Raw genomic sequence first — 13,472 nt, forward strand, 5'->3', positions numbered from 1 at the left:
GCAGAAAACGGTTGTTTCCTTGATTAAACTTTCAAGACGAAAAACTATCCAAAACAAATCAAACCGTTACGTTTTCAATTTTTACATTTGGAATTCAAGATAAATAATAAATTATAAAGTTTTTGAAGCAAAACGATTACCACAAAATATCTGGAGTATTTATCGTAAATGACTCGTCTGATTAATGCTTGTATTTTTTTCATTTTAAGCTTCGTGGCATGCTTTCATTCTGCTGGTGGACTCTTGAAGTGTCCATTAATAATGAAATTACTAAGAATATTGCCTGAACGTTGAGTAACTAATGAGTGACGACAAAGGAAACAGAAAATTCAACAAAGGAACAGTGAATAATGGACATACAGTAGAAGTTAGAGAAATATGTATAATATTTATTAAAATATGTTATTTTGTGGTGACCGTCCAAAGTGGCAAATATTTTTTTAAATACTTCTATTTTTCTGTGACATTTTCCCGAAAAAAAAGGTAAAAATGCGTACTCACCTGGTATTATCCTCATCAACAAACATCACCACTCCTCTGGCATTGGGTTTAGTATACAGTTTCTCCACGATGCGGTCAAAATCTTCGGTTTTGGCATTTCGTAGAATCTTCTCGGAGACGGCAATGCAAATGCCAGCAGAGGATGAGAGCTCTATGAATGATGCAATCCCCTGGAAGAGAAGAAAGCAAGGAGTTGATTTTTAATGAAAGGATACGGGGATGAGGCTAAGGGGCTGAAAGGGAAGGTAGACTTCAGAGCCACGGAGAGGGATGGAATTCGAATGGGCAGCTGTGCAGAGGAAGCTGTGGGCCGAATGGGAGAGTATGGGGTGTCGAATGGAGAGCAAGTAGAACGGGTGGGAGTTCGCATTGAGGAGCACGACACATCCATCTCTGCGAACGGCTCCTTCCGATTCCCCGTCCTTTCCTAAGGCCCTCTCTCCAGTTCCTTCGCAGGTAATGCACTCATCACTTTACCCGGGCCCCTACCCGCCCTCTGCCCCTCCCCGACTCTCTTCACCCAGCCATTTTATCTCTCCGCACCGCATTTCCCAGGGACACCCATTACGAGCCCTCCCGCCCACCCCTGACCCCTCGCCCTCTTGACCACTTGCCCTTTGCAATCCCTCTCCTTTTTTCTCTCCTTTTCCGTCCTTTCTTGCCCTTTATCTTCCCCGTCGCCCTCCCGCCCTCCCGCCCTCAGTGGAATCCCACAGGACCTCCCGCTCCTAAAACTATTTGACTCACCTAGGAGACTACGAAAATTCAACGCTTCATTCCAATTGCAGGAGTAATTTACGACTATGTGCCAAGGTCAACTTTTCTTATGAAGGGTTAGAAGATAGGTGGTCAGAGTATGGTACGAATTAGGGGAGAAAGGATTAGGGTAATGATAGGGGTTATAGGAAGAACTAAATGGAAAGAGAGGTCACCGACGACGGATATAGCTGGCTCTTAAGAAAAGGAGGCAGGTAGATCAAGACCTTAACTTCCCATTCGATGGTGAGTGAATTGTACTAGAAGTTGCAACGATGCTGTTAAATCAAATTGAAAACACTTCGAGACATTAGAATTGAATCCAGACTTGTGTATGTGGGATAGCTGTGTAATAGGTGAAACACGAATCCGATCTACGTGGACTATGTGCATGGCAATTTCATAAAAGGATGCTTTCACCTCTCTTATCTTTGTATCTGGTTCATGTACCCTGGTAATCCAGATAAGCCTTCTTCGAGTTCCTCAGGGGAGGAACCTTTGTGCGACCTATGTCCGTTGAACGACCCTGCTTTTGGGCATAATGACTACAAGCGTGAGTTTTACAAACCATATCTCCCCGCCAACTACTTTAATTCCTTCGGTTAACATTTGCATTTCAAAGAACAACATCTTTATGCATTCCTATGATAAATCTATCAACGATTGGCACTTAGGAGTTTCGTAATCCTAGAACAAATAAAATCGCTAATAAATGTTTTCATTGGTGTCTCCTCCATCGGAGACCATCACCATCTGAAGTCTAATTCGATGCAGTTTTTAAATTAAATAAAAAAATGATAAGCAAAGAATATTTTCAGTAATATTACAGTTCAAACTGAAATATTTTCCCTTTACAATGGCTATCAAGTGAGTTTTCACTCTGTCCTTTTTGAAATGAGTTTCGTTCTATTTGTCAACATTTCTCTTATTTGAAATACGTGGTGTGCTTCACATTAAATTTTGAATGTCGTTAAGTAAATTTTATCGCTATTTCTATTCGTCACACAATTAGAATCGCGAAAGAAATCCATTTGGAAAAAAATGTTTTTTTGAGAGGTTTGTTTGCTATCCGACAGAGTAAGACGTAATTGTTTTACAGAAAGAACGATGTTGCTAGAGGCATTTCTCGGAGCACACTTTTATGAGATTCGCGTTCCTCGTTTTTGGAGTGTCTTGGGTTAGGTTTTTCTTTTGATACGAGTAGAAGTTCTATGCTGGGCGTTCCTTCACATAAGACATACTTCAGCCTTAATCATAGTTTCAAAAGTAATTCTGATGCCTTGATGATAGCTTTCCCATTATCAGAGATTCTGATCAGAGAAATTCATTATCCACGGTACTTACACCATTGTCAAATTCTATTTGTCATCCCAATAATCCGCGGGAACGATCCCAATATGCGATCCTGCAATAATGCATGTTAGTTTCCGACTACCGCGAACATCCAATTTTATGACTCAATTTCGGAAGTGTACACTAAAGCTAAAATATGTGGCTCGTAATGCTGTCAACACGTAGGATGGAGAGAGGTAAAGACAGAATATATTTCTGTAAGTAAAAATCATATAAACTTTCCTGTCAGCAATGAAAGGGTAATAAGAAATGCCTGCTTTGTTGCAAAGTAAATATCAATTAGTTTAGACACACAAATTGAAATTTTCCGCGCATCGGTGGCTGAAGAAAGACCGTATCGTTAATCCCACTTATAAAAACATCTTGCTTGATGGAGAATCATGTATGCTTCAGACTTTTTCTCATCATGATAACCGGGTGGGCAATATTAAGTAATCATTACGAATTATATTCGCGAGCCGCACGGAAATGGCGCGAGTGTGGTGGACAGAAAACCGAGTGTGACTTAACGGTTTGACTTGTAAATTATGATGTGTTAGCGTATAAATGCTTTTTTACTCCATACTGTACATGCCTTACTCTCCTAAATTGTTCCGCGTACGCTATGTGCCGTCCTTTCCCGTTTTCCACGCGACAACTCCTTGGATGCCTGATTGCTCTCCAGCCGTACTCCCTCTCACCGATTACCCTATTCCGTGTTGGTATTTTACCCTCACCAGCTCTTGCAAAAACCTCTTCTACCGCCTCCCCACAGGCCTTGCCAGCCCTTCATCCCCATATCCCAAAAACAACCCTCTTCTCGTGGGCCTCCTTTCTCCTGCTGTCGTACGGGAACCCTACCCCACGCCTCTTTCTCTCCTCATCCCCTTTTAACCTCTTCCCCCTCCACAGCTCCCATCATCCCGCAACTTTCCCACGTAGCGCTCCTCCCCATTACCCCCACCCTTACCCTTTCCTCTCCTCCCTGCTCCCCTCAGGCAACTCGGTCGAAATACTGGGTCCGGCCCAGTCCTGCAGCCTACCCCCACTCCCCCGCATCATGACACAGTTTCTCTCCCTCAACGAACACTTGCGTATTTCCTCTGATGGAATCAACATGTAGCTTTGAAAGAAAAATTTACGAGTAATGCGATCAGTTGGAGGTTTTTACGGCCATCCGCTTCGTCACCGACCTCCAGGGCCTCCCTCCGCCACGTTAATGCCCTTCTCTGGAAGCGAGTGCATCTCTGTCTTCATCCGCTTCCTCTCATAGTCCATCCTCTCCGACGACGTCTTTGCCGTACTGGCGATCCGTGATTATTGGATGCTTTCACGTTTTCCCATGGGAAATGAAACTTAACTTTTGAAAGATACAAAAAACCCTCATTGTGAATGGAAAAATACTAAAATGATTAAATGCGAGTAGTACCAGATAAGTTATTTTGAGAATGCATGTATTTCCTCTCAAATTTGAGCTGTGTCATGAATAATATATTTCACGTGGCACGTTTGGGAATTGGTGAGTAGTATTCCTGTATTTTACAGTTTCAGTGTCACCAACCTTTTATCTTATTGTTAAAGAATAAAAAAACTCAATTTAATGATCAACAATAGAACAAGCAGCCTAATGGCAATTCATTGAATTTCGTATAATTTTAAATTATTACACGAGCTCCCTATAGATAAGCAGTAAAATTAATCGTACCGGATGTATTATTGTGAATTCTAGGGAAGCAACTACCATTGTAAATTGTGAAGCAATAATTTATATGAATAAAAAATTCTTATTTTAAATACTCTAATTAGTTTTTTCAAGTCTAATCGGTATACTGCAAATAGGAGGTATCCCTAATTCTGAAACCGCGATTAGAAAATTTGTGCAATTTTATCCTATTTAACTATGGAAAAATGCCACAACTCTCTCTTTAAGAAGTTCTGTCTGTATTAATTGCGCAGTAATGATAATATTATTATGTACGACGATGCAATTCCACTAGATCATAAACCATACTAGAATTTAAATACCAATCAACGTTTTGCAATTAGCATGCAATTATCAATTCCATTACCGTACTCTTCATGATGACTCCGTCGATAAATTTAGGAATATAATGCCACAACAAAGTTGGATGTGATAATTATTATCACTGCTAATTATAAATAGGCTTAACTAGTATGGGATTTCAGTAGTATTTAGTAAATTTTTGTCTTCCGCACAACAAAAGCAACTTCCGTGGCTAATAAGGTCATGATAAACTTTCTCATACCCCATATTTTTTCATAGCACGAGCAACTAATGCACATTTTATGCTCAGACTTAACTTCGCAAACGAAATTGCAGCCTTTCAATTCAAAAGCGGGCTTCTTCCCAGCTCGATATTCACAACTCGGAATAAAATATCATGTTTTTTTGCTAAGAATTGAAAATCCTTCATAAATGTATGTCATATTGGCGCTTGCCATCTACGATTCGAGAAAACAATGATATGTAGTGAAGACGTCCACATAATTGCGAAAATCAAAAATTATTTTTTATTTTACGAATCGCAGTTGATTGATCCATTTTGATTGACTCAGATCGCTGAAAGTTCGATAACCTAGATCATTTTAAGCGTTTCCAAGGCTGATGAGATTTTACTGATTTTAACCGCTCATTAGTAAAAAGGGGTTCATCTCTAACTTGAATAAAACTCATAAAAAAGGTACCTCAGGTTGCTTTAATCAAGCAAGAATTTGTCTGTTATCGATTTAAAATGATTGGATTGCAATTATTTGTTAATTTTCTGTCATAATATCGCTAAGTTAATATTTTTCAATTTTCAGGCATTTTCAATTTGTGGATTCCTGATATAATCATAAAAAGTTTGATGAGGGATTTGGAGAGAGAAGGTGCGAGTGGAATAAAGAAAGCAGATTTGGAGCCGAGCTGGGAGCTATGAAAATCAGAAGGTCAAACTAATCGGTGTAAATCCAGCACAAATAATAGCTCTCAACCGGAAAGATTATTAAATTTACCATGCCTATGCTTTTAAGTCTTGAACAACGGTAAATATCATATTTCACAAAATTCTTCAAAGTATATCTAGTGGGTGCTATACATCTGGCGCCATACGTCACCTTGATTTCACTAGTACGACTATGATGTACTCTATAGCTCTCCTTCTTTCTCTGCCCTTCGTACAAAACTCAAATATACTATTTTATCCTTTGGCACATTTTTGGTCGTCGGTTGTATCGTGATTTTTCTGCGGTCATGGAATGTGTCTGAGCCCTAAAAGTCTCAAATTCCTCTCGGGAATCAAGTCGCAAGTTAACATAAATAAATAATGGTCTCCCTTTCCCGAGATGGTATCAAAAGAACGTCGGCCAGCTCCTCTCCAAATTACCATAATTGCAAAAGGCAGCCCCCCACCGCCTTACAGTTTCTAGTCTGCTTGCCCCTCTCTCCTACCTCTCCCCCACTCCTCTACCCCACAGGTTTCCATCCCCCACAACACTCCTCCCGCTTCCGCTTTCCCTCATTCCCTCCACGCACCAAATTCATTCTTTTTCCCCTCCCACATTCTTCCCCCCGCCCCCACTGCACGAACCTCCATGTTTTCTGCTGATTTTCCACCGTCTCGCCTCCTTCCACGATCCTATTTTATTCCTCCCTAATTTCTCTTTCTTTCCCATTCACTCCTGGCCCAATCCCTCCTGCCCAAACCCAACTAGCCTCTTCCCTTCTCGCCTCATCAATCCCTCCACCTTTTCTTTTTCATGCCAAACCCCACGTTCTCATGCTAGACCTCTACCCTCGCCCATCCCCTCGCGCACTACCCATGCAATCTCGCTCCGTAACTTCACCGACCGTTCCCCCTCACACATCCAATCCGCCCTCCATCGCATCATTCTCCATCCGACCCCCAAGCCCGAACCCACCCTTGCCCCTCTCGTCCTTTGGACGTGAGGCCGCAACCAGAGAGGTTAAGCCCCCTTCCATCCCCCCCCCTCGGCCGAATTAATATTTCATAGGTTAATCTTTTCGGCTGTAATTTTCCCTATTTAAGTAAAAATCATCCCTGGTTTATTTTACTTTTGACTACAGTTAAGGGAGGTGGGGTGCGAGGAGGTTTTTGATAGGGTTCACTACTCGTAGACCTGCATTTCGTGGGAAATATTTCCCTTTTGTCTCAACTGTAACGCCACATCCTTCCCTTGCCACCACCACCCTTGGCTCCGTCTCACTTCGGTGCCGCGATGGCATAGCTGCGGGCTAGTGCATACTCTCTCTTCCGTGCCCTTTGGTAGGGAATGTGCTCCCCTGCGCTCAATTAGGGACTGTGGGCAATCAATTGAGCTTTCTCCCACATTTTGAATCAAGTTTTTGTCATAGTTAAAGGGAAACAGCTTACAATTTGATTCCCGTTCAAACCCTTCCCAAGCATATCATGCAGGGCGTTCGCCCGACTAAGTTATTCGGTAATTAAAGACGCGGCGGTGGTGAAAATCCTGATGTAAAATTCATTAGGATGGATAAGCGACAGCACATTGAAAACGGTATTGTATTTTTCGATGCCCTCATTCTTTCTTCCGTTTGCTTAATATTCGTTCAGAATTGTATATAGTACTCATATTTTCCTTGATACATTTTCCCTGGTGTACAGAATTCTTTGACTCGATTATACACCTCCAATTATTTATTTAGATCACGTTAAGTTCTGTACGCCTCGAGTAACGGCTTGACCTTTGTATTGTTTGACATGTAACGTTAGTTGAAAATGGCCTATTTATTATTCAATAATGGGAAGAAAAGGCGACACAGTTATTTAAAATATGGACGACAGATATCGATATAGTTATGCATTCTCAATTACTCTGAGTAACATGATAGATTTCTAATTTTTTCATCTGTTCTCGGAGGTCACTAAACGTAATGGAAACTCTTCTCACCCGATATTGTTATAGACATTATTTTAGTATTACAAGGAATATGCTTTGTTTAGTTAATATAAATTCACGGTTCACAGATATCACTATACTCTTTTATATGCTATTATTTTTTTATTTTGCTGTGGGGATATTACTGGATGGGAAAGGTTTTGGTGGATCTAATTAATTATTCCCCATTTATTTCAATGGCCATAGTAACCGATGAATAATGTTTGATATGAAGATTTTTTTTCAAGTTCATTGTTTATTGATGATTAATAATCGAAATGTATGCAACACAAGTAATCAAAACGTGATTCATATTACGTATATATCTGGTTGCAAAAATATTTTTGTAAATGTTTCCAAAAGAGTGTAGAGATTTGATGGGTTTTAAAGAATTAAATTTCCAGACATATTTTTATCATTGAACAGTACGGTGTCCTTCATGAAATATTTCCTATTAATTCCAGAATACTAATAAAAATGTCCAATCCCATTCAACGAATAAGGAACAATTTAATCTCTCAGGGGGAGAACTGCCAAAGTTTCTTCTAAAAAAAATACTCTCTTTCCTTTGGGAAAATAGTTTTGGTAAAAAAAACCATTGTTCATAGATTCAGGGAAATAGCAGTGAATTGATTTTTTTGGACCGAAATATGCTCGAATCGTCCATCAAAAACAATTGGAAAAAGGTTCCATAAAATATCTCTCTTCTGGTTATCCACCGTTCGAATAGTCTTGAAAGGTCCCCGCGCAACGCCTTTCGTTGGGGGTCTTACTCGAAGGGGACATTACATACAGCAAAGATTTCGGCCAGCTTCCATGGCCTCCTTTCCTTCGTAGAAAGAAGGCCATGCGGGAGTGTGGGCGGATGGTATTCGTCCCTGAGAAACATGGGATGCCCCTCAAACGGTGTTGACTGTGAAGCAGGGGTATCCTCGTCCCCGAGACAGCCGACCTCTACCTTGTGTCGCACTGCGGTTCAATCACGCCATATGGAGGTTTTCCAGTGGCTCCCGACCGGCCGCAGCCTCCTCCCTAAAAACGGCCGGGGAAGTAAGCAGCAGAACGCGGGCTCAGTGCGTGCATTTGATGTCGCGCGCAGTAGGGATAAGGACTCATTGAAGGTTAGTGATAACAATTGGAGACTAAAGTATTAGTTTCCAGAAAAGTTCAAGGCGCGGGTCAGCTGTATAAGGATGTGGAGGAAAATTTGTCTCTAGTAATTTTGGTGATGTGGTTAAAAATTGGTCTTGTGCTACTTTCGGTGAAATAGCAACTCCTAATTTTATTTCCAGTTGGAAATACAGTCAACTTTTGTATGAACAGAAGCTAAATACTAACGCCTGGATTCAGATTTGAGATAGATTTCATGAGATCACTTAAAAAAGATTCATTGAAAAAAATATTTCTAAGAATAATAACAAATAATGGGAAGATGTAATCCTAACGAGGAGGCAAATGGATTTATTACAGAACTATATACTTGATTAGCGTCCTTACGAACGTACTGAATCTCCGTATACGCTTAGTTTTTCAATAAAATTATTAATGACACAAAACGGTGTCAATTCAGCAGTATATATTTGTCGTCATTTTAAAACTAGAAATTCATGACCGGTGTGATATGTTTTGGGGAATATGCGAAAGTAAGTTATATATTAAATTCCTTCTGGAATAAACCTATCGCTTCTCATCTTCAAAAGTTTTAATTTCTAATGTAGATAGATATATCACTGTGACTGTATTAGGGGCTAAGGAATGGAACTTAAACATTCATTTTTTTTTTTAATTTCTGATGAGGACACAATACATCATGGGTTTAATTATTCTCACTGGCTAAAACGGATTTCTTTTTAAGTTTTAATAAATGTATGATTTGGGAAGATGAAATTGCAGCCTACCCCAGATGGAGGAAATCGTATTTTTACGGAAAAAGTTTGAAAATGTTATCATAAAATAAAATGGAAAACGTGGATGGTAGTTGGACTCATTATCAGAAGTGTAACTGAAATAATAACGGTTAAAGGGCGCATTTTTCAAAAACCTTCAGAAAAGTGTTATCCACAACTTTTTCACCTGCCTTTTTGCTTTCAGATATCGTATCATTTATGTAAGATGCTGATTTAGTTGATCATATTATTTACAGCATCAAAACAAGAATGCATATTAATAGGCACCTCGACTTTTTAAAAAACTAAATCCTACATTTTTAAAGCCACCGTAAATCTAAAATAGTTCCTCAGGAAACTTTACTCACAGACCTTACAGCATTCTGTCATCCACTGCACTTAACAAAAGTATTCCGAATATTTTTCAAACAAGTGTGTGTTCAACAAGTTGCCTCATTAGTGGAAGAGGGGCATTATTTCCATTCCTTTTTCGCCACGTGACCTACGTATATTAAAAACCTAACTCTATATCACCGAAGGCTTTGTTTAGTCTTCATCCATGCATAATCAAGTTCGAAAATGTCAGACTTGAGTATTGCACAGAATCCAACCCTCGTATGCCATGCCTTCCGATTATTGTAGAAGCAGTCAATGATTCTAAGGTCCACATCCAACATTCACGCTTTTTTCCCTCCCCTTGCTAGCTGGCTCGCCTTGCTCCCAGGGGATCTACTCTCGGGGATCTGTGCCAGTCCGCCAGACTCCTATGCGCTCCGGCTTCAACTATACCCCCCCGGGGCCAGAGTGGAGATTCTCCTCTACCCCAGCCGGGCAAAGACCGATGCTGCTTGGCGTTTGATGGCCTTTCTCTTGCCTTCTATTCCCATTCCCCTTATCACTTCTTCGGAGTAAAAATCTTGCTGAGGAATCTCCAAGAGAGAGGGAAATCATTATTTAATCTGCCCTCCCATCCGCTCAACTCCCTACCATTTCCTCCCGTTTCGTTTTTAAGAGAGTATTGGACGTCAGTTCTGATCATTGGCTTGACAGTTTATCCAAGATACCGTCCTTTGTCGTTCGCATTCTCTCATCTGTTCAGCACCTCCTCTGATATACGCGATTCCCCGCGAGATCATTCGCAAGGGAATTTATATTTGGTTAAGTGTGGGATAGGTTGTATGTGAATAGTTTCCTTGTAAATTCCAGCTCGCAGCACTCCAACTCGGAAGTGCTGTCTGCTTACCAGAAATTATCGCTAGAGAGTAATTCTATCTATCGTTTACTATATCTTGTTATTTTGGAACTTGACAGAAAAAAATTCAGAAAAGCTCTGGTCTTGAATATAGCTATAATATCCTGTTCTTTCATGCGTATTATAATACGGAAATTTAAGTTCCTAGAGTCTATATTTGCATATAAATACTCAGATGGAGGTGAACATGTCACACAGAAAAATCCATATTTCTGATCGCGAAACACCTATACCAGGCATGACTTTCAAACTTTCAAAGCTACGCATTTTTACTACGATTCTTTCAATGCTTGTTCTAAATGAAATTAACTGAACAGAGGATTCAGTTTTACGGAAGTCAAGAAAGTTATAATCATTTACCAAAGCATGCATGCAAAGCATTTTTTACGTCTGAGTAGAATAAGTATCTATTTGAAGGTTTATTGAATGTCTTCTAAGAGAAACAACCACATTACGGAACTGTACGAGTACAAAACGTCACACAATAGACCGGGGATAGGAGTCGATTGGAAGAACCATCACTACAAAGGTCGATTAAAAAATGTGGCAATTATGCTCTTAACTTTGAGGGTACAAGTCACGTTGCAGCTATGTTGCCAAATAATGACGACACTGAAGATTAATGTTAGCGAACAAATGGGTTGAGGGAAGTTGTTTTCTCGGAAAATTCATGAACTAAAGGCACGGATAGCTACGAAAAAAATTGCGTGGTATCAAGCTTGATTCCACACTGTTTCCTTAATTTTTTCACTGCAGATTATATCATATCCCCTTTCATAAGCACATTTAAGGGATACATAGCGTATTATGTAGATTTATGCATAGTCGAAGTTCAGTTCAGGGAAAATTAAGATTCTACTGTTTATTCTGCCTCTAATAGAAGATGTAGCCAAAACTCTAGTATGCATTCTAAAATATAATTTTTTGAGCTCGCAGGAAACTACGTAGTTGGGGTTTCATCTCAGAAGAAGTATCTCTACGTCAAAAGCGGTAAGGCGCCACAAGGGTAGAAAAGTGTTTATGAAATTAAGGGACGATAAGAAGGTTTTTTTAATTGTAGCTGTCTGTGTGAGTGAACGGATTGGACGTACTAATGTGAAATAGTCGTTTATTTCATTGCTTTGTAAAACACAAATCATGATTTCGTTAATAAAATTTTTTTGCTCGCAATTTCAACGAGAACACTGTTAAAAGTGCAATGGCACACAAGGAAGGGAATGGTGTGCTGGGAAACAGAAATGTTAGAAGCCGCGTAGATGTACAGTGGGAATCCAATTACTTGGACAGGTGCAATGAAAATGCTATGTGAACCCTGTTCTGGCCCATTGAGGGGGAGTGGGATGAAGGTCATGGTTAAAGGCTTCCTTTGGACATATGGGGTAGAAAAAGAGCAGCATCACCGAAACGGAGCAGGCATTTAACGAGGGAGTGAATAGCGTGAGACTCAAGTGGGTGACGAGTGGGCGGAAGCGGTGTGTGACCGTGACAGAAGATCAACTCTTCCAATTTCGGAACGTGAGATGGTTTGAGTGATTTGGTAATGTAAAAGGGCATGTGTGAGGACTAAACCCATTCACGCATTGAAGTAAAGAAAAAATAACTTCGAATGCTGGGCATTTCCCATGTTTTGCCTTTGAAATATCGTTACCTTCATTTATCTGAAGGACCAGTTGGGCGCATATACTTGAATATTAGGATAGATCTATATGTGAGACCTATTCTTCTTTCTGATCAACAGTACGATAGGTTATATAGATAGATATATAGATGCCTTTTATAGATAGGCCAACGCCGGTAAAGAAGTGGAGAAACAAACATGAGCTCATACTTGCAATCAAGTTTTCAAAGAGTGATCTAAGCATATATATTATTCGAAAATATAAGATTAAAAGATAAACATAAAATACATGCACAGTAAGAAATAATCACTTCATTGCTCAAAAAATGGTCGCAGGACTAAGGCACCCACGAGGCAAATAACTAAGAAAACGAAAAATCCCTGAAAGCAAGAGAACGGAAACCCCATTGGCTTGGCGTTTCACCAATAAAAATGAAATATGTATGTAAGCGTCTTTGGGTCAATAGGAATCTGAAATCTGATGTCTTTGGAGATGAAATGAGCCCAAGTGAACATGATTTAAAAGATCTACATCTGCGCTCCCTGACAATACGAGGACCTGATAGATCACCCACCATTGTCGCAATGTTCACAGATTGTGTTTAAATTCAGGAGAGGCGGCTAGTTCCGAGGAAATAAGTCATCGGCTTGACTGATAATTATCTGTCTTTCTAAAAATTCATCTCAAATGGATCTTGAAATAGAAATATAGCTATTTTTATCTCAGAAGAATTGTTAATCAATTATTACCAACTATTAACTTTGCAAATCGTGAAAAATGATTTTACTGAGATACTTAAACATGCATTTAAACTTAGTCAGGAAATTCACTAAAACAAGGTGAAAGGGAGCCAACATGTTGACTCAAAACTGGATGTCGACTTAAATGTAAAAAAAATGTCTTAGTGTGAGTGGACTGAAATTTGTTTCAAATAATGAATTCAATGAAATTGCGCTACGATGGTTTTGAAAACGATAAAAGGCCCGAAAGAGCAATGTTTATATGAAGGGATTCTTCGGCAGGGATTCAGATCACGCATTCCCGCTGACGAGAGTATCTCAAGAGGGAAAACAAGAGAACGTGTGGAGGGGAAGGGTCAGTAGAGAAACTAGAATGTTCTTCAGTCAGGAGTGAACATACTTGACTTTAGATCTTGATCGCCTCGGAATGCGCGGTCATTCGGGGCTGCTATTGGAAGATTCCCGG

The 13,472-nt window shown here is 39.9% G+C and overlaps 1 protein-coding gene across 1 annotated transcript in view; it reads right to left on the bottom strand.

Annotated features, from left to right (window-relative positions):
* The window catches only part of LOC139685718 (metabotropic glutamate receptor 6-like), a 310,525-nt gene that overhangs the window by 43,714 nt on the left and 253,339 nt on the right, over nt 1-13,472 (bottom strand). The window contains exon 4 of the mRNA XM_071582751.1: nt 502-671. Within this exon, the coding sequence (XP_071438852.1) occupies nt 502-671 (170 nt within the window). The remainder of the gene's footprint in view (nt 1-501; nt 672-13,472) is intronic.

This window comes from Hetaerina americana, unplaced genomic scaffold (assembly GCF_022747635.1).
Source record: "Hetaerina americana unplaced genomic scaffold, ioHetAmer1.1.p SCAF_12, whole genome shotgun sequence".
In the NCBI taxonomy this organism is placed as follows: domain Eukaryota; kingdom Metazoa; phylum Arthropoda; class Insecta; order Odonata; family Calopterygidae; genus Hetaerina; species Hetaerina americana.